Consider the following 27,956-nt stretch of genomic DNA (forward strand, 5'->3'; position numbering starts at 1 on the left):
CTTACACCACCTCCCAATTTCATCTGGTAACACATCCTCCCTCAGAGGCTTTCCTCCCTCCTTGTTCATGGTACCATACAGTGTTACTGCTATCTTTTTGCCTATTTTGAGCTCATTTGCAGGATTCTCTTCCCTTACCTATTTAAGTGCTGGGTTTCTATGACACTAGGTTTCTAACCTATGCCATCTTTTCTTTCTTTTTTTAAAAAATACTTTATTTATTTATTTGACACAGAGAGAGACAGTGAGAGAGGGAACACAAGCAAGGGGAGTGGGAGAAGGAGAACCAGGTTTTCCGCTGAGCAGGGAGCCCCAAGTGGGGCTCGATCCCAGGAACCTGGGATCATGACTTGAGCTGAAGGAAGACGCTTAACGACTGAGCCATCCAGGTGCCCTGATGCAATCTTTCCTTTTAAGTTTTTGGGTGTGTTTCTCCCAATTTTATCTCCCAGAGACCACGAAATATGCACGAAGAAACCACAAAAACCACCAATTGTTGTAATTAAAAAATAAAGATTCAACATAATATTTAGAACATTATGTTAGTAGTAGTAATGACAATAATTATAGCTTCATATCAGTAAGATGAATGATAGTTACTGTCTTTATCAAGTTATCTACATTTACCTAGACGATGAATGTATTGAATTCTATATCACTTTATATATTCAGTAATTTCTTATTCTGTATTTCCACTAATTGAGAAAAGCTTACCTCATATTTACAGGTTAACAGAATAGATGTTCAGTTTGATTGTTATGGATAATCAGGCCCAACACAAAGCCAGAAATTATAGAGATTTTTATTAAAATCTACTTCATCTACTTTCAAATACTAACCAAATACTAAGCTGCCTGATGAGCCAATCACACTCAAAAGGGAAAATAGCATTAAAGATAATAGTACTCTACTCTTCAGTGGCATTTGTCTTTGGGAAAAGTTTCTTTGGCTTCCATTGCGAGGAGCTCAAAAACTTATACAGTGTCTTTGTGCAAATTAGAATGTGGTACACTCTTTGAGAAACTATTATCCTGATGGTACCCGTATTAAAGTAAAAAACCCCCTGCAACTAATTTCTTGAGACACAGCTTCCAATAGTGTCTATAGTCTTAGTGAGCAGCACGTAGGCTGGATTTCAGCTTCCAATCATCAACTCAGCTGTGCAGAAACTACATGATCATATTCAGTTTTTCTGTCCATTCAACAACTCAAAACATTTTTTTCCCCAAAAAATCTTGGGAAAAAACCAAACTTTTGATGCTTTAGTGTTTCGTACCACATTAAAAATCATGATATTCAAATCCTATAGGTATATGTGCAAGATGGAAAACATTACCTGATGCATATTTGAGCTAGCCACTTAAAATAAAAATGATAAATACGGAAAAACATTAGTGCTAGGAACATACTATTTTAAATCTCACTCCTGTTGAAAAAATGCACGTGAGACTGACCTTCTCTTCGTAACCAGCGCATCTCAAAATTGGAAATAAAGATCCTGAACTTACAGAGATCACAACGCAATTAGGCAACTCAGTAGCCTTATTTTGACAGTATTTACATTTTTTTTCTATTTAACAATGAATTCACAATAGAAGCACATTTTTAATCATCTACATTTCCCTATGAATAAGGGTTCACCCTTTCTTGTGACCAATGACCAATTGTCTATCAATATCTACCACCAACTAATTTTCTCCAGGCTATATTACAAATTAATCTTTAAATAATGACAAAGAATTATTCCTCTAAGAGCATGAGCTTTCACTGATAAAGAGAATAAAATGTCATCATATATTTCTTTCCTTTACACAGACTTATCACACATATACAAATGTGTTCATACATTCCTTTAGATCCAACCAAAGCATGCAATATTTGCTAACACTTGTGGGAATAACTGTTTGCACATTGCATTCCACTGCCATTAGGGGACATCCTGCAAAGCCATTTAATAAAACAATTTCACCAAGTTTACCTTCTTTCCAATCATGTTTTATTGAAGCTCATTTTATATATTCCTTACAGGGGCACTTCAGGGACATAGTCGGTCAAGCATCCGACTCTTGCTTTCGCCTCAGATTGTGATCGCTGGGTTGTGAAATCAAGCCATGTGTTGGGCCCCACACTCAGTGCAGTTTTCCCTCTCCCTCTGCCCCTCCACCCCACTCTCTCTCTCCCTAAAATAAATAAATAAATCTTTAAAAACAAATTAAATAAATAAGTATTCCTCACAAATATGAAACCTTGTACTATCTTTACTTGTCTTCTACAGAGGCATGAAATTCTAAAGTAATGCCCTCAGTAGAACTGGTGTCTTGCCTACTTTTAGCAGCAAATATTCCACAATTTTATAACAGAGAGATTTTGAATTGGTTTGAGGAAAAATGTATTTAATTAACCAGAAAGATCACTGCTCTTCACTTAAAAATATCAAAATATTTGACACAATCATGTCACTATTTAAAAAAAACAACAACCTTATAACAGACAGTACACTGGGAACAAATGAATCAACAGTTTACCTAAACTTATTATTCAGATATTTATTATTGATCATCTTTCTCTTGCCTAGATTCTTCAGTAAAAATATCACATTTACCTTTTTCATTACATACAGATTCATGTTTTATATGCACATGAAAGCCCTCTTTATATTTACATTTAAAACAGCATTCTGAATTTGGGTGTTTCTGTTACTGCTTTTCATCTCTCTTGTGCTTCAATGACCTGTTTTTTGGTCATCAATACATTTTTGTGAATTGGGAATATAATGCAAGAAAATAGCAACAATTAAACATGAAATTTAACAGGCAAAAATACCCAAATGACACAAAATTAAATTGGGTGAGACAAGTTGTATCCTTTATCCAAACTATTAGCCAAGAAGAACTGACAAAGGCAGTCCTGAGGGTACACATGAGCTCTAGGAAGGAGAAAAAGAAAACCTAAAGGGATTCGTGTGAAAATCACCATATTCTTTCCAACCTGTGAAACTCATCTCAACATTGCTTGCTTTCACAAGAGAAATTGCCAATATGGTTCTGACTTAATAGAGCTCCTAGAGCCACCCATGCTTTAGACACAATACATGGAGAAATACAGCTTTGCAGATGACCTAACTGGGTCATCTTATCTATTCCTATGACTTTATCATGGAATCAGTGACGAATCCCACACGTGTTGCCACCCAGATCTCTTTCCTGACTGAAGGGTATATCCACCTGGTAATGACACTGGGCACCATTATACAGCACAACCAAAATTAATTTATTTTGCCTTCTTACTCTATCTCACCCTCCACCCCCAACAAAATCCTATTATTATCGCTTGTCTTGTTATTTCAGGGACTAGGATCAAATTCCATTCAGTCACCCCAGCAGGACCCACTGTCATCTTTTACCTCTTTATCTCCTTCACCCACTGAGATCTAGTTATTCACCAAGTCGTTCTGAATTCTATTCCTAATGTTTAGGAAAGCAGTCCCTTTCTCATCTTTCTCACTACCACCAGTATTCCTAGCACCAGGCATTACCTTTCCAAACAGATGCCACATCGTACCAGAGTGATTTCTCTAGGATGCAAAGCTGATATGTCAGCCTCATGTTTAAAATCCTTCAGGAGCTAAAGTCCATAAAATCCAGATTCCTTGGCTTGGCTTATGAAGTCAACCCTGCTCTAATTTATGACTAGGATCACAGTCCACACCTCCTACCCCCAGTCATAGTGTGCTTCTTCCTTAGAACATACCATGTTGTATCTAATCTCGGGCATTTCCACATTGAATTCCCTTTGTCTTGACAAATGTTATTGTCTTGATCCCCAATAAAACTCACCTACCACCTCTTTCTCACAAATTATACTCTTTCTTTCCCTCTCTAACCTATGCTCCACTGCTTTACCTTGCCTGGAAAACTACTTATTTCTCAGGGTCAGGCTGAATTGATTTTCTTCCTAGAAACCTTCTCCAACGCACAGAAAAAGTAGGCTCCTCTCTATGTGCATTCACCACTAGTTTTTTGGGCTTACCTTAACATAGAATTGGTTATAAGTCTTGTAATTAGATATGAGTAATTACTTATATACTCCAGGACACTAAATCCTGGAAGAGAAAGACTATATCAAGTTTACTCTTAAACCCCAGAGCTTACTACAGTGTCTAAACCATAATAGTTGTTAAATAAATTTACTCAGCCAGTATTTGTTAAGCATATACGATGTAGCTGACACACTATCAGATTCCAAGTTTACAAGTAATACTTGATTTTTAAATTCATAGACTTCTAGGATAGGAAGGAGAGATTAGATGACATAAACATATCCATCAATGCATGCATGAATGAAGAAATGAACAAGTGAGTGAATAAAGCCCACAAACCGAAATTAGGAATACTTTGTCCATTAAGTAGGGCCCTTGCTGCCCTTTTGTTTTAGAGTTGCTCTTCTCTATCAGTGGGCAAAATCATAAATGATACAGCTTGGAGTTAAGAAACAAAGTAGAAAATGTCTTTTCCCAAATCCAAGTTTGACTGAGAGTCATTAATACCCTCATACATTCTTCAGGGAATTACTCAAGAAAAAGCAGGTTTTCTACCCCCTAGACATCTGGCAAAAAAAAAAAAAAAGCAGGGCAGGATGATGGAAGAAGTAGAGGAAAGAAGGAGTAAGTAGAATTAAGCAGTAGAAAGAACTCTCTAGAGGGTAGGATGGTTAGCTGGCTGCAGTGGAGGATACAGGCTACCAGACAGCAGGAAGGGGTCCTTGGGCTTCTGGGCCCCAGCAGAGATCAAGGAAGAGATAAGCTTTATCTACATTGGGTGGTTTTATGTAGCTAAAATCAGGTGACCTGGGGAGACAGTATGCATGCCTGAGGAACTTTGTTTCTTCATGTCTACACTGAAGATTACTGCTTGTGAAGATTAAATAAGCTCACTTTTAAAAAGCCTTTACTGGCAAAGAGTCTGACATAAACTACACACTGTGTAATCACCAATTTTGTCCTTTCTTTTCAGTGACTAATTGTTACTTTTCTCTAACTTCTCCCTCATTTTAACTCTGTTGTCCCACAGCTCACTCTACCTGTGTTTTCAATGTGTGAAAACAGAGCAAAAGCCTCCACTGGTCTTACTGGGGAGGATCTGTACTGCCACATTTAGAACCCTAGGGAATAATGCTCAGTACTGAAACCAGCACTTGTTTGTGCAAAAAAGGGACATGATGTGAAGGCATAATTTTATGCTGTGTTAATCTACCCACATACGCAATTTGGCATGGAGTCAACTGGAGAGTTTCATCAAAACTCTGTCTCGCCTACTGGTATATGATTCCTAGTGAATATCTCTTCAGAATGACACGGAGAGCAAGGGTTTAGTATGTAGTACAGGTAGAAACCATAATTTTCACTATCACCCATTCTTTAATCCTTCCTTTTAGTACCAGAATACAACTGGTAGCTACTTATTTTAGGCACTACATTTCTCAACATCCCCTGCAGTGAGGTACAACCATAGGACTAAACTCTGCCCAAAGGAAATGATGCATTTTTTAGGTGACATCCTTAAACAGATTCTACTTTTCCTCCACTACTCCTTCCTTGTTCGGAGAGACTAACACAGAGACAAAAGGCCAGGACTGAGGGTGGAAGACATACTCTGCCGTCTCCAAACCACTTACTTCTCAACAGTTCCATGAGAAAGATAAAAACTCTATCTTACTTGAGCCATTGTATTTTTTAATTCTTTAATCAGCAGCACCATCTACACCTTAACTAATACACGATTCAGCTAAATCAACCGAAATAACCAGCAGCGAACAAGAGTGGAAATGTTACCTTGTATATCTGAAGGAATACATCTGTCCATGCCCTTTTACTCCAGGCTTCAAACTGAGTCATGTCTATAACAACAGAGGGCTTTTCCTTAGGTATACAGGAACACACAGGCAAGGTAGTAGCGAAATAATTTAATAAAAATTTAAAAAAAGAATTTAATAAATAAAATATTACAACATTAACTAAAATTCAAAGCAAATATAAATTCCAAGTTTTAACTACTTAGCATATAAGTTTTTTTTTTTATTTTTACAAACTTTTGCATACATTCATCAAGATCTCTAATTCCCCATGGGCAAGTAATAGAAACTATCAACAGAAGTAACTTCCTAGAATACACAGCCCCTTACTGAGGTCAAAGATTTATCCATTCAATGACCCTACTAGTTTATTCTGTGGCAGAAGTAGCAAAATAAGATGCAAAGTTATTCTGAACTCTGAGTCCCAAAAAGAAACACATTTTTTGGTTAAGCCACTGGAACTCAGTAGAGTATCAAAAAACAGGCCCCAGTGGGCCCCGGGGTGGCTCAGTTGGTTGAGCTTCAAGAGTCATGACCCTGGAGTGGTGGAGTCAAGGCCCATGTCAGGCTCCACACTCAGCAGGGAGTCTATGTGAGATTCTCTCCCTCCCTCTGCACCTCCCCCAATTCTTGCACGCACTCCCTCCCCCTCCCTCTCAAATACATAAATCTTAAAAAAAAAAAAAAAAAGACAAGCCCATGGTTCTCCTGTTTACATCATGTGGTGAGTATAGTAACAGAGCCATGACTAAAGTAGAGCTGCCTCAAAACCTGAAGGTTTCTACAAGCAATTCACCTTCTCAAGAGGTTTCCATAAAATGAACTGTATACTTTGGAAAAAACTATACAAATCTTGCTAATTTCTGCCTATTCTCCCCTTTAACTAAAGAAGGGATGTGGCAAGTGGTGGGAAAATTAAAGCAGTATTTTTGTTGGAAGATACATAGTTTAAAAATTGACTTTAAGAAAACATTTACGTAAGCACACACAATCCTTCATTTCTAGACCCCATAAAAGAAGAAATTACCTATATATTTAAGAAAGCCACGTAATAATTTCTATATAGCATAGGGGCCAAGGGTAGGCTGCCCCAAGATGCATCACTTTGGCACATAAGGAGTTGGTTGCAGGGGTTTGGGACAGATCCCCCCAAAACACGCCACTTTGGCATGTGGCCTATTTTCAGCTGAAGGCAACTGAGACCCTCTGGGCTTAAGAGAAACTTTTGCCCCTCCCTTAACTCAGAGAAGAATCTGAAATAGTGGGGTGTATGGAGAAAGGGTCTTTCCCAGAATAAGCTTTATTAGCAGAGATAACATTTTATCTGAGTGACCCATCTGTATAGCAGGACAAACATCTAATTACCAAACACCTGCTCTTCGTAGTACCCTGTGAGGTACATTTCTTCCCTCTGAAGTCCCAGACTCCTCCTACCCCTTCTCCTTAGTTCAGAATGATATAAATACCTCATTTTGCCTGTCTTTGAAATTTCTAAGTCTGTGTTAATTCCCCTTACATAAGCTATTAAATTTGATTTTCTCCTGTTAATCAGTCTCATGTCAATTTGATTCCTAGTCTAGCTGGAAGGACCTTGAAGAGGACAGGATATTCTTGCTCCCTGACAACAGGAACTACACAAAGATTTTTAGACAGATATAAAAATGTGTATGACCGTGTGTGTGTGTGTGTGTGTGTATATAAAAATATCTACATATATGTGTATATATACATTTAAATATTTATACACACACACATATAAGTAAGCTGTCCAGAGAGGCATAATCCATAGGACATTTCATAAATAAAATATCAAGATTTTGTAATAAAATTTTCTAACAAATACCAAAGATCAGTCAATTCAATAACTGTGCAGATTATTCCCTAGAAATTGTATTTCCTTACTGTAATTTCAATCCACTTTTCATAATCTTCTGGTTCAAGCAGAAATTCTGGCAGTACATGAGAAATACATGCTCCTTGAGCACTAAAATCAAAAAAGAAAAATTCAAATTATTATAGTATGATACTCCCAGTTTGTATATCACCTGCATTTGAACTTCAGTTATTTCAATATCACAGTTTATATATGTATTGAATTTTATTTTTTAAATTTAAAATTTATAAAATTCGCTTTAACACTTCTCTTAACAATGAAGTGTGTATATGATGTTTCCTTTAGAGAATTAATAATGAGAAAGAACTTACTAAATGCCTACTATCAGCCACATTTATCCTTATATGATAACAGAATATAGAATTACATGACTTTGCTAACCATTTTATTTTGTATAACATTAAAAAATTTAAAACTATCTGGAAAAACTTTGAATACAATAAACCATCTAACAGATCATTAGTCACTCAATGCTCAGTGAATGCCTATCACAACACAGAGCTGAATATGGAAAACCACAAATATAACATAATCCATCACCTATTTTTCCAAGAATATCTAAAAATTCTGGCCTCTGTGATAATATAAACTTGTAGTAGTATATCTGATGCAGCACATATTTGTTATTTTATACATTTAAGAGCATATATATTCATATGTATATAATCTATCACATTCAAGATTATATTTTTTGTTGTCATATTTCTTGAACTATTTTTTAAAGATATATTTCTGAGAGAGAGAGTGAGTGGGGGATAAGAGGCAAGAGAGGCTCTACACTCAGGAGGCTTCATGCTGAGTGTAGCGCCTGATGCAGGACTCTGATCTCACAACCCTGAGATCATGACCTGAGTCGAAATCAAGACTCAGTTGCTCAACTGACTAAGTCATTCAGGTACTCCTTGAAATGTTTTTATTCAAAGTCTTCATATGCACATCTATCACCACCAGAACTACTTTCACACGGTTTAATAGTTTTGGCAGGAGTGTTTCCTAGCGGAGATTTAAACATTTAGGTTGAACTCATTCAGCGAGCACAGAATGCCACTCACCATAAGCATTTATCAGAGAATATCATATCTAGTCCTCAACTCTGTACACATTTTGCAATCCTATCACTACTGAAATGGGAGAAAAAGAAAAGGCAGAAAGGAGCCTCAACATGATTCTGAAAGTTCAAACCTTGAAGGTAGCATAATGAATGAGAAAAAAGATATAAGGAAGGGAACCCTTGTGGGGGTAGAAGCAGAGAGCAGAGTTCTAGAATTGTTAAGTTTCACTTGGCCATGGGCCAGTGGAAGCTGGTGTATGAAATCATGCTGCATACATAAAGCTCCTTTGTTTGACAGTTAAATATCATCCCTTCTCTTTGATTTTCATGTATTTCCCATCTGGATCTACATCACTCCTATGAATCTTCACTAAACTGGAATTCTTATAGATTTAAATATTATCTATAATATTTTAATGGAACACTACTCCTTTACAGGAGTAGCTGAACCTAGAGCATTTGTAAGAACTCAAATGAGATGATGGTCCATTAAGTTGAAATCATAGAGGTAAAACAAAGACAGAAAGCTCGGAGAAATATATAGAAACTGGAATACTTCCTTGCATCCAAAGCAAATATGGGATTTCAGAAGGAAATAATCACTTCTATTAAATGGTACTGAAAACCTAAGAAAAATTATCAGGGAAGCATTAAACCGAAAGCTTCTTGAAGAAGGAGACCACATGGTATTCATTTGAATATTCCATAGTGTCCAGCAGAGAAGAGGCCTTCAGTAAAATGTTCAGAATGAAGAATGAATTTTTTGCATTATTAAAAACAACAGGAGACAACAGGCCCCAAATGGAGTCATTTATGCTAAGCTCCATGTCACCAAAGTGAGATTTAACTTCACAATGATTTTGTACCTCCCAGAAATGGAATCTTAAACCAGTTAATCAGGAATTTCCTGAACAGCATTAGTTAGGTAATCTTCCTGAGAGACCCCTACCATCCCTCCTAGAGAAAGTAACTTTGCAATAATCAATCTGCTTCTGTTGCTGTAAGAGTACAAAACTTTTCCCTCCTTACCTTCTAAGTTTTTTGCTAGCCCAATAATCAAATTGACATAAATCAAATTAAGGGGGGGAACAACAATAAGATATAGTTACATACTTTATGGGAGCCTCACAAAGTAATGAAGCTTGAGAGGTGGTCAGGCAGCTGAGGCTAAGGAGATGGGGGTAGGGGTTTGGGTCTTCAAAGGGGAGGAAGACAATTCACAGGAATATGAGAAGAGCAAATGTTTGGTAAACAATCATTTGCCATGCCAGGTAGTTAAGTCTTTCTGATATAAAAAGTTCTCTCTGGCAATAGCACCCTTCCTTGTATAAGACCCTGTGAAAATTCTTGTAGGCAGTTAAGAGAGAGGTTAAAAACTTTTCCTGAGTCTGCTGGGTCTCAATTACCTTCAGCTCAAAATAATCCCCATGCCAAAGTGGTACATTTTGGGATAGCATATACTGCTCCCCCTATTGCCAAAGTACAACTTCCTTGTTCTTGCTTCTTTCTGGATATAAAACCTCTTGCCTTGTACAGTTCATTGGAGCTTCTTTCTATCTGCTAGATTGGATACGGCCCAAGTCTCAAATTGCTGAATAAAACTGATATGAGAGTTAAAATTTACTCAGGTGAATTTTGTTCTTTCACAGCATTTTACAGACATTGTTATCAAGTGAGGGACAGTGGAATATTCCACCCCAAAATATACCTATTTGGAACACCAATTATTTTGAGAAACTGCAGGACAGGAGCTCTAAAAACAGAGTAGATGTCATCCTTTTGTAAGGAAAACATACATTTGTCAAGGAAATTAACATTAGCAAAGGGGCCCCACCAGGAAGAACCCTACTTCCAGGAGGTAACTTTTTCTGCTGACAGATGTATCTGTGTGACAGGGTTACCTTTGTGTAACAAATATTTCCTCTCACCTTTTCTGAATTACCTCCTCCCTGTCTTGACCCCTTCTCTCTCTAAAGCCCTAGAGCCCTATCATTTTCCTTAGCTCAGGATGGTATAGAATCCTCATCTTTTGACTGTCTTTTGAATCTTAAATCTTTGTGGGGCCACTGTACTTACATACATAATCAATTTTTTTCCTCCTGTCTTTTTATTATGGGGTGTAGGGGGGTAGGTCTCAGCTAAGAACCTAGAAGCATAGAGGGGAAATTATTTTTCCTCTCCTACATGAGACTAGTTTTCTTCATTTTGAATTTATCCCAAGACCTAACTTCATCAGTCCCTAAGACAGTATTTACGATTCTCTTTTGTCAATAGATTTTATGTCTGCTCAGTAGTTTTACAGAGTTGAGTTTCCTAATTGATTTAATTACACTTTTACATGCTAGGTTTTCCATTTGTGTATTTCTTCCAAGTTTACACTAAGTAGAACAAAATAAAATTAGATGTAATGAGTTATTAAATCCTCAACTTGATCTGCAAAGATTTTTGAATTTCTCATTTATTGCACAAAATCAATATAATTTCACTTACATAAAAATCCTTATCCACTGGCATCGAATTCCAATGTGAGAGCTAATAACATTTATGATTACTTTGAATTTAATACATTTGTTTCCATGATGAAACATATGCATGAATCTGGGATTAATGACCCAAATTTAATAACCATATTGCCACATTCAAATATTCATGAATATTATCATAGCCAACATATCCTCATAGGCATGTATTTGCTGATAAAAGAGCAATAAATTTGAATGGCTTGGCATTAATTCCAAAATCATTCTTCCATACTTACAAACTCATACCACAAAATTTCAAAACAGAAACCACCCATATTAATGTCAACACTACTGAGACCTACACCAACAAAAGTGCTACAAGAATAACATGACAATTCCAAGTAATCAAATGTAATGATGCTATCAGAAAACTGTTTCATTTCTATAATGCACAAACAACAAAGATTTAAGTGTCTGAAACTTTTTCATCAGTTCACAGTTAATATTTCATTAGATATTAAAACACTGCTTTCTTTCTTTTTTTTAAGATTTTATTTATTCGACACAGAGAAATCACAAGTAGGCAGAGAGGCAGGCAGAGAGAGAGAGGGGAGGAAGCAGGCTCCCTGTGGAGCAGAGAGCCTGACGCAGGGCTCGATCCCAGGACCCTTGGATCATGACCTGAGCCGAAAGCAGAGGCCTTAACCCACTGAGCCACCCAGGTGCCCCAAACACTGCTTTCTTTTGAAATAATAATTATAACTAAAGACTTCTGAAAGAAAAGATATAAACACAACCAAATTTATAAAATAAAAATGGTATTAGAATGTTTGCCTTATTGAATTAAAGCATTTACTTTAATAAATCAATCATCAAGGATCAAGAGTAGATATGGTGGGCGCCTGGGTGGCTCAGGGGGTTAAAGCCTCTGCCTTCAGCTCAGGTCATGATCCCAGAGTCCTGGGATCCTCTCTCTCTCCCTGCCTCTCTGCCTACTTGTAATCTCTGTCTGTCAAATAAATAAATAAAATCTTAAAAAAAAAAGAGCAGATATGGTAAAATTAAAACAAAAATTATGTGCTTTCTATTTTGAAATTATAAAAACTTTTGAAAAGTTCCTATTTTATCTAATAAAGACACACTTGATAAATATTGGTTTTCTGGTTATTTTATGTCAATAAAACTTTTCTTTCTAATAGAGCAACAGACTTTAAAGATATTCTATTTCAGTGATGATGATATCACAAAACTCAGTTTTCAGTACGTCACTAATGGCTATCATATTGAAGAAACTTAAGGAAACATTTTTAGCATATGAAAGCTTTAGATCAGTTTATTGCCTTTAAATTCATTATCATCATCATATACTGTGCATCATATAATACATACTTTATTATTTTTAACTCTATTATCAACTATGTCTGGGAATTATCATCATCAATGTTACAGATTTTGAAATTGAAACTTAACCATATTAACTTGAGCAAAGTCACAGGAATACAGAAAAGCTCCAATTTAAGCCTTCATCTACCTAAATCAAAAGCCATGTTCTTTTACCAAAATTCAGTGAATTCTTCCAGAATCATTCTTAAACTGCTACTTTAAAATATTTTCATTCTTAGATGCAATTCCCTTAAATAAGATACCATAATGGTCATGGATAAGTATGAAGGGTATAAAGTTTTTAATGATAAAGAAATGAAATCATAAATGGAATTAAATTTAAGTATAAAGGAAAGTTAAATGATTTCCCAAGTATATTTATTTATGTAAATGAAAAATTTATTTAAAAATCAATGGTATTGGGGCACCTGGGTGGCTTATTCGGTTAAGCCTCTGCCTTCAGCTCAGGTCATCATCCCAGGGTCCTAGGACCAAGTCCCATATCAGGCTCCCTGCTCAGCAGGCAGTCTGCTTATCCATCTCCCTCTGTCCCTCCCCCCACTCATGGTCTCTTTCTCCCAAATAAATAAATAAAATCTTTAAAAAAATCAATGGTATTAGAAAATAAGAGTTCTAATACTTTCATATTATGTGATATCCTACATTACAGTTTCTTTTTTTTTTTTTAAAGATTTTATTTATTTATTTGAGAGAGAGACAGTGAGAGAGAGCATGAGCGAGGAGAAGGTCAGAGAGCGAAGCAGAATCCCCATGGAGCTGGGAGCCCGATGTGGGGCTCGATCCCGTGACTGCGGGATCACGACCCGAGCCGAAGGCAGTCGTCCAACCAATTGAGCCACCCAGGCATCCCAACATTACAGTTTCAATGCAAGATACATAGTACTTTTGTTATGCTGCTGTTTTATTTTTATTTTTTTTATATTCTTAAAGATTTTATTCATTTATTTGACAGAGATAGAGAGAGAAAGATCACAAGTAGGCAGAGAGGCAGGGAGATGCGGGGGAAGCAAGCTTCCCGCTGAGCAAAGAGCCTGATGTGAGGCTCGATTCCAGGATCCTGAGATCATCACCTGAGCTGAAGGCAGAGGCTTAACCCACTAAGCCACCCAGGCGCCCTGTTTTAGTTTTAGATTACAGAAATCATCAATCAAAAAGTTTATTTTTTTAGTGAAAGTTAATTACATCATAAAAATGATTATTGGTTATAAATAAATGAAATTAGATCACAGGATTTTAGGCAGCGTGTTAACCTGCTCGGTCTGTCATAACAGAGTACCACAGGTTGGGTACGCAAATAGAGATTTATTCTCTCATATTTGTGGAGACAAGAAGTCCAAGAACAAGATGGTGGATAATCTGGTTGCTTGTGAGCTCTCATTTCTTGGCTTGCAGACAGCTTAGGGTCCCATCTATATGATATCAAATAAGACCTTTAAGAATGTAATTATGATTAATGAACCATAATACATTCTTAAAGGTCTTGTTTCCAAATACAGTTTCATTGGGGCTTAGGGCTTCAACATGTGAACTGGAGGGAGACCCAATTCATTCTGCAACAGGTAAAAATGACAAGAAACATTAAGCATATTATTTCAAATACAGGGATAAGAACTTTATTACATACTATAATGCCTGTTTTTGAAAGCTTTTAAAACATATGGCATTGTTATGGGCTGAACCATGTGCCCAAAAAGTCATATGTTGAAACCCTTATACTTGGTACTTTGGAATGTCACTCTTTGGAATCAAGGCCTTTAATGAGGCAATTATAATAAAATGAGGCCATTAGGATGGGCCCTAAACAAAAAACTGGTGTCCTTATATGAAGATGAAATTTGGAAGGCAGCTATGCTAACCACTATACCACCAACGCTGAAGATGAAATTTGGATACAGAGAGACACCAGGGGTGTGTACACTCAGAGGAAAGACCGGAAGAGGACATGGACAGAAGATGGCCGTCTGTAAGCCAAGCAGAGAGGCCTCAGAAGAGAACATCTGCTAACACCTTGATCTTACACTTCCAACCTCCAGAACTGTAGGAAAATAAATCTGTTGTTTAGGCCTTCCAGTCTGTTACGGTAGCCAGAGCAAATTGATATGGGAACGAAGAAATAAATGCCTTAATAATTAGTTATTTTTAAGAATTCACGGGGCATCTGGGTGGCTCAGTGGGTTAAAGCCTCTGCCTTTGGCTCAGGTCATGATCTCAGGGTCCTGGGATCGAGCCCCACATCTGGCTCTCTGCTCGGCAGGGAGCCTGCTTCTCCCTCTCTCTGCCTGCCTCTTTGCCTACTTGTGATCTCTGTCAAATAAATAAATAAATAAAATCTTTATTTAAAAAGTAAGAATTTATAATTAAAATTATCAATGAAGTTCAATGTGTAACTTTCATAGTATATACTCTACTTTTTTCCAACTTGATCCTCTCACCAGTTGAACCTTCTCTCCTGGAATGCAAATGCTTTACCTTTCCTTCTTTTATCCCTAATTCTTCATATTTCACAACATTTTCTCCATTTCTATATGACTATCCTAAGACCCAGTTTCAACGTTTTATTCCTTTTGCCACACAAGCTCAGAAAACAAAGCTCTGTGAAAGACAATGTTAATAAATAAATATTTTAATGAACATTGGCCCCATTCTGTGCTGTCAAGGATCCTGTGTGTTAGAGATGCCAGATGAGTGAGATGTGCTTCCTACCCTCAACATGGACACAAACTGGGGGGTACACTGACTCAAGAATAAGTCAGTGGTATTGAAAAATAATTTACAAAGTTATACACAGCTGTGCTCTTTTCCTTAACTGATAGAATCTTTCTCATTCTCTCAACCAGGTTGGGTACAAAGAGGGAGAAAACATGGATTTGAATGTTCACATATTTTCAAGTCCTCTAACGTGAACAGTCTCCTTATAGTAACTATGTTTTTTGGGATAAGCAAACGAAATTTCAGACCTCCCCATGTCCCCACACAATGGCATCTGGGAAGAGGCAGATTTATTGTGTAGTAAATGATGCTTCGACTTCAGATTTCATCACTTTCATGAGTCTCCTCTAGAGCCATGTTTCTAAAGTTTGTATTTTTAATTTGATATTATTTTATAAAGGAGGAATCTCCAAATTGTGTAAGGCCTCTCAGATCAACCCTACATTTAAGCTTACATGAAGTGGGTGAGAGGAACCCTTGTACCTCTAAAAGCAGGTTTGTGATTACTTTTCTGGATCAACAGTCCCTTTGGCAATACCCCCTATCAATGCCTAGAGTCTAGATGCCATGTGGGCAATGGCTGCTGGGGTCTGAGATGAGTATCTTGCATTTCTAGTCGTACCTGATCAAGGACCAAAAGGTCCCTCCTAACTGCCTCAGCCACAGTCTGGTCCTCATATATTTGTCTTTCATACTATGGCATCAGAGCCACCCAATCCTATCCTTCTGCCTCTTCAGTGGAAACTGTCTCATTTAATTCACTTCCATAACAGGCTGCCTGGGTCTTAACTCAGTCCCCTTTAGGGACTTAGAAACTTCTAGATCCCTTAAAAGTCACAAGAGACACAAGCCAGTTTTGACCATTCATGTGGTAGAGCCTAAGAAATGAAGATAGAATAATTTGCTCAGTTCCATGTGTAAATTTATTTAAGTTTTTATTTAAATTTGAGTTAGTTAATATACAGTGTAATGATAGTTTCAGGGGAACAAGATAGTGATTCAACACTTCCATACAACACCGGGTGCTCATTGCAACAAGTGCAGTCCTTAATCCCCATCACCTATATAACCAATCCCCCAACCAAACCCATCTGGTAACCATGTTTGTTCACTATAGTTAAGAGATGTTTCTTGGTTTGCCTCTTTTTTTTTTTCCCCTTTCTCATTTGTTTCATTTCTTAAATCCCACATATGAGTGAAACCATTGGTATTTGTCTTTCTTTGACTTAATTCATTTTGCATTATACTCACTAGCTCCATCCATGTTACTGCAAATGACCAGATTTCCTTTTTATGGCTAGGTAATATTTCATTGAGACAGAGAGAGAGAGAGAGAGAGAGAGAGTGTGTGCATGTGTGTGTGTGTCTGTGTGTACACCACTTATGTATCAATTCATCAACTGATGGACACTTGGACTATTTCCATAATTTGGCAATTGTAAATAATGCAGCTATAAATAGCAGGGTGCATGCATCCCTCTGAATTAGTATTTTTATATTCTTTGGGAAAATACCTAGTAGTGTGATTACTGAATTGTAGGGTAGTTAGTTCTATCTTTAACTTTTGGAAGAATCTGCATTTTTCTCAGAGTGGCTGTAAGAGTTTGCATTCCCCAAAACAGTGCAAGTGGGTTCCCCTTTCTCCACATCCTCAGCAATACCTGTTGTTTCTTGTGTTGATTTTAGTCATTCTGCTAGGTGTGAGGTGATACCTCATTATAGTTTTGATTTGTGTTTCCGTGATTACCAGAGAATTTGAAGACTTTTTCATGTGTTTATCGGCCATCTATATGTCTTCCTTGGAAAAATGTCTATTCATGACTTTTGCCATTTTTTCATTGAATTATTTATTTGGGGGTTGTTGAGTTGTATAAGTTCTTTATATATTTTGGATATTTATCTTTATAAGATAGGCCATTTGAAAATATTTTCTACCATGCAATAGGTTGTATTTTAGTCTTATTGATTGTTTCCTTAGCTGTGCAGTTGATTTCTATTTTGATGTAGTCCCAGTAGTTTATTTTTGTTTTTATTCCCCTTGCTTCAAGAGACATATCTAAAAGAAATTGCTATACCCGATATCAAAGAGGTTATTGCCTATGTTCTCTTATAGGATTTTTTATGCTTTCAGGTCACACATTTAAGTCTATAATCCCTTTTGAATTCATTTTCTGACTTGTGTAAGAAACTGGTCCAGTTTCTTTTATTTGCATGTTGCTGTCCAGTTTTCCCAACATTTGTTGAAGAAATAGTCTTTCTTCCATTAGATATTCTTTTCTGTTTTTTTTTTTCAAAGATTGGCCTTATAATTGTGGGCTTATTTCTGCATTTTTTATTCTGCTCCATTGATGGACGTGTCTATTTTTGTGCCAGTACCATACTATGTTGATAATTACAGCTTTGTAATATAACTTGAAGTCTGTAATTGTGATGCCTCCAGCTTTGCTTTGCTTTTCCAAGGTTGCTTTGGCTATTCAAGTTCTTTTGTGGTTATGGACAAATTTCAGGATTGTATGTGAAAAACTGTGAAATCTATGAAAAATGTTGGTGTTTTGATAGGGGCTGCATTAAAAGTATAGACTGCTTTGAGTAGTACAGATATTTTAACAAAATTTTTCTTCCAATCCATGAGCATGGAATGTCTTTCCACTTGTTTGCCTTGTCTCCAATTTCTTTCACTAAACTTGTATAGTTTTTGGAGTACAAGGCTTTCACCTCTTTGGTTAGGTTTATTCCTATGTTATCTTAATGTTTTTGGTACAACTGTCAAAAGGACTGATTCCTTAATTTCTGTTTTTGCTGCTTCATTATTAGTATATAGAAATGCAATAGATGTCTATATGTTAATTTTGTATCCTGCTACTTTACAGAATTTGTTTATCAGTTCTAACAGTTTTTTGGTAAGGTCTATCAGGTTTTTCTATATATAGCATCATGTCATTTGCAAATAGTGTAAGTTCTACTTCTTCCTTGCCAATCTGGTAGCTTTTTAGTTCTTTTAGTTCTTTTTAGTTCTTTTTGTTGTCATATTACTGTGACTAGGACTTCCAGTATTATGTTGAATAGAAGTAGTGAAAATGGACATTCCTGTTTTGTTCCTGACTGTAGAAGAAAAACTCTCAGTTTTTCCCCACTTAGGATTATGTTAGCTGTGGGTTATTCAAACATGGCCTTTATTATGTTGAGCTATATTCCCTCTAAACTTACTTTATTGGGGGATTTTTTTTTAACCATGAATAGATGTTGTACTTTGTCAAATGCTTTTTCTGCATCTACCAAAAGAATCATATAGTCCTTTTACTTTCTCTTATTGATGTGATGTAACACACTGACTGATTAGCAAATGTTGAACCAAGCTTGCAACCCAGGAATAAATCCCACCTGATTGTGGTGAATGATTTTTAAATTTTTGTTGAATTTGGTTTGCCAGTATTATATTGAGGATTTTTGGATATATTTTCATCAGAGATGAAGTTCTCTTTTTCTGTGGTATCTTTATCTGGTTTTGGTATCAGGATAATGCTGGTCTCAAGGAATGAATTTGGAAGGTTTTTTTTTCCATTTCTATTTTTTGATATAGTTTGCAAAGAATAGGTATTAACTCTTCATTAACTGTTTGGTAGAATTCACTTAGAAGCCGTCCATTTCTGGACTTTTTTGTTTGTTGGGAGTTTTTGATTACAGATTCAATTTCTTTGCTTGTTATCAGTCTGTTCAATTTTTTTTATTTCTTTCTGATTCAGTTTTCGTGATTTATAGGTTTCTAAGAATTTATCCCTCTCTTTTAGGTTGTACAATTTATTGGCATATAGTTTTTCATAATATTCTCTTATAATTATTTATATTTCTGTAGTGTTGGTTGTTATTCTTTCTCTCATTTCTGATTTATTTGGGTCCTTTCTATTTTCTTTTCAATAAGTCTGGCTACAGATTTATCAATTTTATTAATTTTTTCAAAGAACCAACCCCTGGTTTCATTCATGTGTTCTATTGTTCCTTTAGTTTCTATATCATCTAATGATGATAGCATTTATGTTCTGCTTTAAGAGCATTTAAATTCTGCTCTAATTATTATTTCCTTCCTTCTGTTGATTTTAGGTTATATTTGTTTTTTTTTTTTCTCCAAGTTCCTTTAAGTAGAAAGCTAGGTTGTTTGAGATTTTTCTTGCAACTTAAGGTATGCCTGTATTGCTATATATTTCCATATTAGGACCTCTTTTCCTGCAACTCAAAGGTTTGAGACCACTATGTTTTCATTTTCATTTGGTTTCATGTATTTTTTAATCTCTTCTTTGATTTCCACGTTGACTCTTTCATAGTTTAGTAGCATTTTATTTAACTTCTATGTATTTGTTGTCTTCCAAAATTTTTTTCTTGTGGTTGCCTTCTAGTTTCCTAGTGTTGTGGTCAGAAAAGGTGCATGGTATGACTTCAGTCTTGTATTTGTTGAGGTTTATTTTGTGGCCTAATGTGTGATATATTCTGGAGAATGTTCCAAGTGAACTTGAAAAGAATATGAATTCTGCTGTTTTAGGTTGGAATGTTCTGAATACATCTCTTAAGTCCATCTGGCCCACTATGTCATTCAAAGCCATTTTTTCCCTGTTGATTTTCTGTTTAGATGATCTGTCCATTGATGTAAGTAGGGTGTTAAAGTCCCCAGCTATTATTGTATTATTATCGATTAGTTCTTGATGTTTGTTATTAACTACTTTACGTATTTGGGTGCTCCCACGTTGGGTACATAAATATTTGTAATTGTTATATCTTCTTGTTGGATTGTCCCTTTCTTATTATGTAGTGCCCTTCTTTGTCTCTTGTTACAGTCTTTATTTTAAAGTCCAGTTTGTCCAATGTAGGTATTGCTAATCTGACTTTCTTTTAACATCCATTTACATGTAAATATTTCTCTATCCCTTCACTTTCAATCTACAGGTGTCAATAGGTCTAAAATTAGGCTTTTGTAGGCAACATATAGATGGGCCTTATTTTTTTCATCCATTCTGACACCCTACATCTTTTGATTGGAGCCTTTAGTCCATTTACATTCAAAGTAAGTATTGATATGTATTACCATTTTGTTACTTGTTTTGTGGTTGTTTCTGGAGATTTTTCTCTGACCCCTTCTCTTTCTCTGTTTCATGTTTTGCTTATTTTTTTTAGCAATATATTTGGATTTCTTTCTCTTTATTCCTTGCATGTTTATTAGTGGTTTTTCATATATGGTTACCATTAGGTTTGTATATAACCTCTTCTGCAATATAGCAGTCTATATTAAGTTGATGGTCATTTAAGTTTAAACCTGTTCTTTTCTCCTATCTTCTCCATGTTTCAGATATATAATAATATATTTTATATCTTTTTTTGGTGAGTTGGTTGACTTATTTTACAGAAATGTTCATTTTTACCGCTTTTGTGTTTCTTTTTTTTTTTTTTAAAGATTTTATTTATTTATTTGAGAGAGAGACAGTGAGAGAGAGCATGAGCGAGGAGAAGGTCAGAGGGAGAAGCAGACTCCCCAATGAGCTGGGAGCCCAATGCGGGACTCGATCCCAGGACTCCAGGTTCATGACCTGGGCTGAAGGCAGTCGTCCAACCAACTGAGCCACCCAGGTGCCCCCTTTTGTGTTTCTTGCATTTATACTATCACTTTTGGTCTCTCCTTTCCACTCAGAGAGTCCCTTTTAATATTTCTTCCAGAGCTAGTTTAGTGGTCACAAACTCCCTTAGTTTTTGTTTGTCTGGGGCAATGCTTATCTCTCCTATTCTGAATGATAGCCTTGCTAGATAGAGTATTCTTGGCTTCAGATTTTTCCCATTCAGACCAATGAATATATCATGCCACTCCCTTCTGGCTTGCCAAGTTTCTGTTGAAGAATCCCTAGCTAGCCTTATGGGTTTTCTCTTATAAGTCAATGACTTCTTTTGTCTTTTGCTTGTAAGATTTTTTACTTTATCACTATATTTAGCAAATTTAATTAGAGTGTCTTGGTGTTGGCCTGCTTTTGTTGATTTTGTTGGGGTTTCTCTGTACCTCCAAGATTAGGATGTCTGTTTCCTTCTTGAGATTAGGGAAGTTTTCAGCTATTATTTCTTCAAATGTATTTTCTGCCCCCTTTTCTCTCTTCTTCTTCTTCTGGGATTCCCATAATACCAATATTTTACTCTTTTTTTTTTTTTTAAGATTTTATTTATTTATTTGACAGATGGAGACAACAAGTAGGCAGAAAGGCAGGCAGAGAGAGGTAGGGAAGCAGGCTCCCTGCTGAGCAAAGAGAACGATGTGGGGCTCGATCCCAGGAATCTGGGATCATGACCTGAGCTGAAGACAGAGGCTTTAACCCACTGAGCCACCCAGGTGCCCCCCAATATTTTACTCTTGATAGGGTCACTGAATTCCCTAAGTTTATTCTCATTTTGCATAATTCTTTCTTCTCTCTTTTGTTCAGCTTCATTGTTTTCCATCTCATCGTCTTCAAGGTCATTAATTCAGTCTTCTGCTTCTTCCAGCCTGGTAGTCATTGCATCAAGTGTGTTTCTAATCCCATTTATTGCAGTCTTCATCTCTGATTCTTTTAAATTCTTTTATCTCTGTGGGTCTCCCTGATGTCTTCTATTCTTCTCTCAAGTACAGTGAGTGTCCTTATGATCATTGCTCTACATTCTCCATCAGGCACATTACTTATCTCTGTTTCACTTAGATCTTTAAGTCTCTGCCTGCTTCTTCTACTAGAAAAGCCAGTTATTTCTCCTACTCCTGAAATTAACAGCCTTATGAAGAAAAGTTCACATAGTGCCCGGGACCTGGCTCTTCAGGGAGTGCCTCTGGTGTGTGCTGCATGTGTGCTGCCATTAAGTCCTGGCCACTTTATCCTTCAGGCTAGTCATCTGCAGAGGCTTTCCTTCCTGCTGCAGGCAGTGTTTGATCCTGGCCTGAATGTGGCAAGTTTTAACTAGGTATGCTTTGGTCTACTTGTGAAGAGACCTGTCACCTCCTCCACTGGAGCTGAGGTTTTGCAAAACTATCTGGTCAGGAGAAATGGTATGGACAGGGGTTTCTGCTGGTTTTCAGGAGGTAAGATCTGCTTGGCTGGAACTGATGCAAGTATGACTGAGAAGGGAAATCTCACTGGAGTGCAAGGCAGGAGGCTTCGTATGAGCAAGTGAGATAGCCAGCATCATTGCTATGCCACTTCCCACTGATGGCTCTGTGTTTATGGTGATGGGCAGGGGAGAAAAATGGCACCAGCAAGCTCCTTTGTTCCTGGAGAGGTGTCTCTGTGAATGTTGCTTCTCAGTGACACACTGAGAACAAATGATCTCCCCAATGTGTGCCCCAGTTGTTCTTGAGCTCACTGTTTCCATACCAGATGCCCTCAAGTTGTTTGTTTGCCTTCACTGCTAGAGCAGCACAGTCTGTATCACAGCAAGCCCACTAGCCTTTAAAACTCCAGGGTTAGAGTCCCACTTAATTCAAGAACTCATAAAATTCTGCCCCTATCATTTTCTGAGCCAATGGCTATGAGGAAACAATCTTCTTTTGTGTTCCCCTGTGTGTTCCCTGCTCTCTTGCCCTTCTCAGTGACCCAGGCTTGCTCCCCTCTGCAGCACCTGGGATCTACTTCTCCCCTAAACCACATCACCACACTTCCTACCTTCTTCAACATAGCCTCTTCTCTCCCTTTAGTTGTATAGTTCTATCAGTCTTCAGGTCAATCTCTGGGGTATTTAGGATGATTTGATAGTTATCTGGTTGTGTCCATGTAACAAGGTGAGTCTAGGGTACTCCTATTCTGCTATCATATTCCTGTTTCTCTTTACCATGTCTAATTTTTTAAGACCATAGGATGCAAGGGACACAAAAATTCTGAACTGGAAATTAATAAAACTTGAACTACTTGAATTTTTCATTTGCATTCCAGCTATAGGATTCCTCCTGTTATCTTTCATTGCCACCCCTACTAACGTAGGTACACATCTCTGGCCAGCTATGGAGTAGATTCCATATAGAAAGAAGTAATGATATAAAAACACAGTAATATATTTCAAAATACATGAACCCTATTGCATAAATAATTACAAGTAACAATGCTATTTTAATGGTACTGAAGGATGGTTAAATGGAATAGTAACATGGCTTACAGATGTTCCAGTGGATAAGGATACTACAAATAGAGGCAAAAGAAGTAATATAAATTCACCAGTACTCTCCTCAAACTTTTAATGAACACTGCTTTTCCATTTCTTGAACACTCATCATTTAATCTCTACAGAGGAACACAGACATTGTAATGACATATATTTTTCTTATATTTTTTATCAACCATTTATGGAAATTTTCACCTATGTATTATTTTAATACTAAATGACTTAACTATGCAGACTAAAAATTCATAGTATATCTTGAGATTATACTAACAGTATTCTGAGAAATAAACTTATTGGTTTCATCCCTTTGTACTTCCATGGATTAATGTATTTGTCTACGTGAGAAATCACAAAATGAGACCATGGACCAGAAGAAATAAGTATCACCTGAAAATCCTTATAAATGCAAATTAACATCATAAACTCTGTGGGTAAGGACCAGCAACCTGTTTAAAATGCTATCACAAAGATTTGGATAGATGATAAAGCTTGAGAATGAATGCTTTAGATTATCAATTTAATGGCCCATGAAAAGCTTATTTTCTATTACGTATATATTTCACAGTATTATGTATATAGTGGAAACTAAGTAAATATATTATAAAAAGATAATAATATCAAAATCAATCTATCTACCTATCTACCCATCTACTTATGTATCTATCCAGGCCATAATAACATGTTTAAATTAGTACATCCATGCTCTTACTTGAGAAATTCAAGAACTGATGAATGTTGAAAATGAAGTTGAGTCACCCTTTCAGTATTATCCTTAGGTGAGGGCTGACTTGAATGAATTCCAGGTGGCATTTTTCCACTCAAGTGGAGCATCACATCGTATATGGTCTTATTATATTTAGAAAAGTCACTCTGTCGGGAAAATTTTTTGGATGATGAGGGTGATGAGTAGAATTGTATTTTAAACACTTCCCTATGAGGAAACAATTTTAAAATTAAAAAAAAATTCTCAACATGTTATGTTATGAAAAAAATGTTCAATGACTAAATAAAGTTCAATTTAAAATCAAATAAGAAATTACAAAATTCACCTTATATAGCTATAATTTGTTAGTACCAATTAGATGTTTTGATAACCCTGGAGCTTTTCATTACCTTGTTTTATTTTAAACACACATCATTATCTAATGCTGCAATCGTCAGGTCTGGAAGATTGGACTGTGATTACAAAATGCAAGTTTTTGGAGAAACAGTAAAGTGCTCTGGACCCATTAATTATTACCTGGTTGAGAAGTTATCCAAACTCTCACTGAACTCAAATTTTATACCATTTAAATTGGAGATAATAATGCCTATAGTAGTTTTAAAGACCGATGCCAAACATACATCACACATGTTTAGACAAAAACAAATTTATACATGTTTTCTCAGTTTTTTATTTTAATAATTAGAAGGGCACATCCTGCACACTGGCCTCATAAGTGGACATTCACATTTTAGAGATAAGTCCAGAGAGCTAGTGCTCATATATATTTCTCTGTTCTTTAAATAAGACAGTACAATCTCTATTTCTGATACTTCCCACACTGAGTTATAATGCGTGTTAATTTTGAAATGGAGTTTTAAAAAAATCCAACCATTTCTTGTCTATAGTTTATCAATTATCTAATACTATACTATACTGTCTATTTATTTCCTAGCAATCAGAGTCAAAATGTATCACTAACTTAGACTGATAAATTAAAAAGTGCCCAAGGAGCCATTCTGAATGGCAGTTCTCCAGTTCGGTAGCTAGTAGGTCTATATTGCATATCACAGGATAAATTACATTGACTTAGGTAAGGGACTGACTACCAATGCTCAAATGTGGCTCTGCCTCTTACTGTGTGATTTTATGGAAACTACTTGACTCATCTGTTTCTCAAGTTCCTCATTAGTAACGTACATAATAGAGCAGTATATCCTGAAGGTACCAACAAAGCAAACAGATATTATACAGAAAAGAATTAACACTGAAAATATTTCTATAAAAATTATGAAAAGGAGAGATAATCTAAAAGGAATTAAGACATAACTAGGGGCACTGGTTGGGTGTCTGCCTTCAGCTCGGATCATGATCTCAGGGTCCTGGGATCAAGCCCTGCATCAGACTCCCTGTTCAGCGGAGAGCCTGCTTCTCCCTCTCCCTCTGCCTCCTGCTCTGCCTACTTGTACTCTCTATCTGTCAAATGAATAAATAAAATCTTTTAAAAAAGAAAAAGAATTAAGACATAACTAGATAATAACTAAAAAAAGGAGAAAAAGCAACAAATACAAATAAAAAAAAATAAACAATATAAACAGACACATAGGGTCCCCACATATTATAGTTTTTGTTTGCTTGTTTAATTTTTTTTAAGATTTTATTTATTTACTTATTTGTCAGAGAGGAAGAGAGGGAGAGACAGCACACAAGCAGGCAGGGAGGCAGGCAGAGGCGGAGGGAGAAGCAGGCTCCCCGCCAAGCAAGGAACCCGATGCGGAACTCGATCCCAGGACCCTGGGATCATGACCCGAGCCGAAGGCAGCGGCTTTAAAAGCAGCGGCTTTTAAAGTAATTGTATGTACTACAATTAAGATTGAGAATTTTGTCATTGAACTATAAATTATATAAAAATATGACTAAATAGAGGGGCCCCTGGGTGGCTCAGGTGGTTAAGCACCCAATCCTTGATTTTGGCTTGGGTCATGATCTCAAGGTCACAAAATCGAGCCCTGCATTGGGTTCTGCACTCAGTGCGCAGTCTGCTTGAGACTCTCCCTCCCTCTCCCTCTGCCCCTCTGCCTCCCTCTGCCTCTGCCTCTCCCCCTACCTCCATGGGCTCTCTCCCTCTCAATAAATAAAATCTTTTAAAGTATATGTATATAACTAAATGGAAAATATGGAAATAAATCCAGTAAGTAAAATTAAGAGACCAATAGACGAAGTTAACAGCAGACTAAATTAAGTGAAGAAATAATTAATGCAGTGGAATGTAGGCAGTAGGACTGTAGCTGTACTGTAACAGAGAGGACAGAAGGATGAAAAATATAGAAGAGTGAGCGACGGAGAAGAGCCTAAAAGAATGCCTATCAGGATATCAGCTGAGAACTTTCCAAAACTGACAACAAAAAAATCAAACTATACATGAAAGAATCACAATGAATCCCAGTAAGATTAAAGATTAAAGATTAAAACAGCTATAAAGAACAGACTCTTTTTGATACAACATTTCCAGATGACCAAGAACATGTGAAAATTTTCTTCATAGCAAGAGCAGTAAGATGTCAGTTCAAACTACACCCATCAGAAAGAGGTAATATTGAAGAGACTGACAATATTAACTGTTTTTTAGAGTGCAGAGCAACTGGAACTTTCATATATGACCTGCAGGAGTGGAAATTGGTACAGCCACCTTAGAAAATTATTTAGAAGTAACCTCTAAAGGTGATCATATTCCTATCTTATGATGTGGCAATTTTACTCCTAACATATATGCCTTTCAAAAATATGAACCAAAAGACATATATTAAAATTTCCATAATAGCATTACTCATAATAGAAAAATACAGAAGCTAGTGAAATGTCTATGAACAGAATGATTAAATAACAGAATATTCATACAATGGCCTCATGTGCAGCATTACTGATAATTAACTCTGAAATGCTAAAATGAATCACATTAACATAATGACCAAAAATATCCAGATGCTACAAAAAATGCAAACTATATGATTCTTCCTATATCAAGTTCAAAAACAGAAAAAACTAATCTTTGGTGTTAGAATTCAGAATAATGGTTACCTCTCTAGGAGATGGAAAGGTAATTAGAAAGAGCAGGATTCAGAGATGTTAGCAATAGCTATTTCCTGGTCTAAGTGTTAGCTACACACATGTTCACAAAGTTATAATTCTCTCTATATGTTACATGGTGACAAATACGATAAAAATTCAAAGAAACCTTAAGCTCTAGAGTTTACAATTTATGCTTACATAATAAAACTTTTTTTAAAAGTACCAAAAAAGTACTTTTTTTACCATAAAAGTCACTCTAGTAATCTCCTTTCAATTATAGAGATCTGGTAGATTGTGCGGGTCGTAATAGGACTCTGGTGTGCTGTCAAAGTGACATCTGCACAGGGGTTTGCTCTAACCCCTGAAAATGAGCAGTTGTTGCACTTGCTTTGTGAACCTTTCTCTATGTGTGTTTTATTTCATGATTTAAAAAGTCAAATGGCCACAGTCGCCAAACTATGGAAAGAACCAAGATGCCCTTCAACGGATGAATGGATAAGGAAGATGTGGTCCATATACACTATGGAGTATTATGCCTCCATCAGAAAGGATGAATACCCAACTTTTGTAGCAACATGGACGGGACTGGAAGAGATTATGCTAAGTGAAATAAGTCAAGCAGAGAGAGTCAATTATCATATGGTTTCACTTATTTGTGGAGCATAA

At 36.4% G+C, this 27,956-nt stretch overlaps 1 protein-coding gene across 1 annotated transcript in view; it reads right to left on the reverse strand.

The window, feature by feature from the left end:
* CFAP47 (cilia and flagella associated protein 47) overlaps positions 1–27,956 on the reverse strand; it is a 515,984-nt gene that overhangs the window by 303,694 nt on the left and 184,334 nt on the right. Inside the window, exons 31-33 of the mRNA XM_044235156.1 lie at positions 24,228–24,449; positions 7,753–7,834; positions 5,831–5,917 (exon numbers count right to left, since the gene is read on the reverse strand). Coding sequence (XP_044091091.1) covers positions 5,831–5,917; positions 7,753–7,834; positions 24,228–24,449 — 391 coding nt within the window. The remainder of the gene's footprint in view (positions 1–5,830; positions 5,918–7,752; positions 7,835–24,227; positions 24,450–27,956) is intronic.

The sequence above is a fragment of the Neovison vison genome, chromosome X (genome assembly GCF_020171115.1).
Source record: "Neovison vison isolate M4711 chromosome X, ASM_NN_V1, whole genome shotgun sequence".
NCBI classification, from domain to species: domain Eukaryota; kingdom Metazoa; phylum Chordata; class Mammalia; order Carnivora; family Mustelidae; genus Neogale; species Neogale vison.